The sequence below is a fragment of the Octodon degus genome, unplaced genomic scaffold (assembly GCF_000260255.1).
Source record: "Octodon degus isolate 3935 unplaced genomic scaffold, OctDeg1.0 scaffold00236, whole genome shotgun sequence".
NCBI classification, from domain to species: domain Eukaryota; kingdom Metazoa; phylum Chordata; class Mammalia; order Rodentia; family Octodontidae; genus Octodon; species Octodon degus.
Window position 1 is genome coordinate 2,991,941 of NW_004524812.1, and position 1,851 is coordinate 2,993,791.

Genomic DNA, 1,851 nt, shown 5'->3' on the forward strand with positions numbered 1-1,851 from the left:
TTTTTTTTTTTTTTTTTGGTGGAACCGGGGATTGAACTCAGGCCCTTTTTGTGCTTGTCAGGGAAGCACTTATTCTACTGAGCCATCTCCCTTGCCCCAAGAAATTTAAGGTACATTTTTCTTTTTGTCTTTCTGAGACCCAGTCTCGCTCTACAGTTTAGGCTGGCCTTGAGCTCAGCCCAGGCTGGTCTCTAACTCTCAACAATCCTCCAGCCTCAGCTGCCCGATCCTCCTGCCTCAGCCTCCCAAGTGCTGGGATTACAGGCATGCACCACCAGATCCAGCTCCAAAATACACTTTAACATAAGCCAAATTCATTTAATGTTAAACTGGTTTTCGTTTTGTTTTGTGGCCGACTCAGCCCACCCTGGGGGTGAGGCTGGTGGGCATGCTGGGAATCAAACTGCAATCCCTGTGCTTGCCTAAACTTGCCTAAGCAGGCACTTTAGACCACTGAGCTATCTCACTGGCCCTCAATGTTTAACTGTTCACACTAGAAGTTTTTGTTTGCTTCTTTGTTTTTGTCTTTTTGAGACAAGATTGCACTATGCAGTTCAGGCCAGCCTTGAGCTCACTTTGTAACCCAGGCTGGTCTTGAACTCGCAACCATCCTCCCGCCTCAGCCTTCCAAGTGCTGGGATTACAGGCATGTGCCACCGCACCTGGCACACTAGAAGTTTTGAAGAAAATAAATGAGAATAAAAACCTTATTCATCAGGCAACTGTAGAAAAGAAAAAAGAACAAGTCATAGGTACTGTAATTCTGTAACATAAAACAATGGCATTCTCTTGACAAAGAATGCATCCATTACATGCATTTTCTCCTGTACTGTATCCTTATTTAAAAATCTAAGACTAAATCTATAACTATATTAAGCGGGTTTGCTGGGCGTTCGTCTCCTTTAATGATAATTACCTTTTTGGGAGGCTCTTGTTTCTGGGTATATATATTTGTTTTCCCAAAACCCTGGCCAAACTTCACTACTGCTCCATCCACAATGAAGGTTACAGGAGCATTCTTCGGCTGGGACTGGTAGAACAGTGGGAGTCCGCACCTGCAAATAGCAAAGTGAGTCTCTGGGAGGCCTCCATCCCAAATCCCTAAGCAGTGATCTACAAAGTGTACTTAAAGTCTGGTAATACTAATGTTTGTGACAAAAACTAGGGATTAGCTCTTCATCATCTTTCATAAAACAACCCCATAGGCATCCCTTAGGGTATTATTAAAATTGCTGATCAGATTCCTGAGTCCCGGGCCAGGGAGATAGCTCAGTACAATAGGCACTTGCCTGGCAAGCACAGGTCCTGAGTTCAAACCCTGGTACCGGAAAAAAAAAAAAAAGATTCCTGAGTCCCTCCCAAAAGATCCAGCTTTAGTGACTAGGGGTGAGGCCTGGGAACCTGCCTTTGTAAACAGGATCCTGACGTGATTCTTACAAGATGAATTTGGCCAGCACTGGCTTATGCTCCTGATTGCTTTGCAGTCAAAACTGCTAGGCATCTGAGTAAACTGGCTTAGGAATTTTGTCTAGTATTCTTCTGTCTTATTTTCGTTTTGCCACAGGGAAGCACGAAGGCCTGACTGTAGTGGTTGGGAAACCAATCTGTGCAGCAATTGCCATTTTCTTTGGCTGGCCACTATTATATTTTTTGAGCTAAACAACACAGAACTACAAGAGAGGATATAACCAATTTCACCTATCAAGCAAAGCTGGGAGCTAAAATGCCTTCTTACCTATTTCCTCTGCTTTAATTCTAATCTGAGTCTATCAGCAGTCAAGATGTAACTACATCAAGACTGAATTTGCATAAGTTTAATATTTTCACTATTACTAGCCTAAAGTTAGAAGT

General features: G+C 43.1%; 1 protein-coding gene across 1 annotated transcript in view; it reads right to left on the reverse strand.

The window, feature by feature from the left end:
• CUNHXorf56 (chromosome unknown CXorf56 homolog) overlaps window positions 1–1,851 on the reverse strand; it is a 19,848-nt gene that overhangs the window by 5,826 nt on the left and 12,171 nt on the right. The window contains exon 4 of the mRNA XM_012512591.2: window positions 887–1,055. Coding sequence (XP_012368045.1) covers window positions 887–1,055 — 169 coding nt within the window. The remainder of the gene's footprint in view (window positions 1–886; window positions 1,056–1,851) is intronic.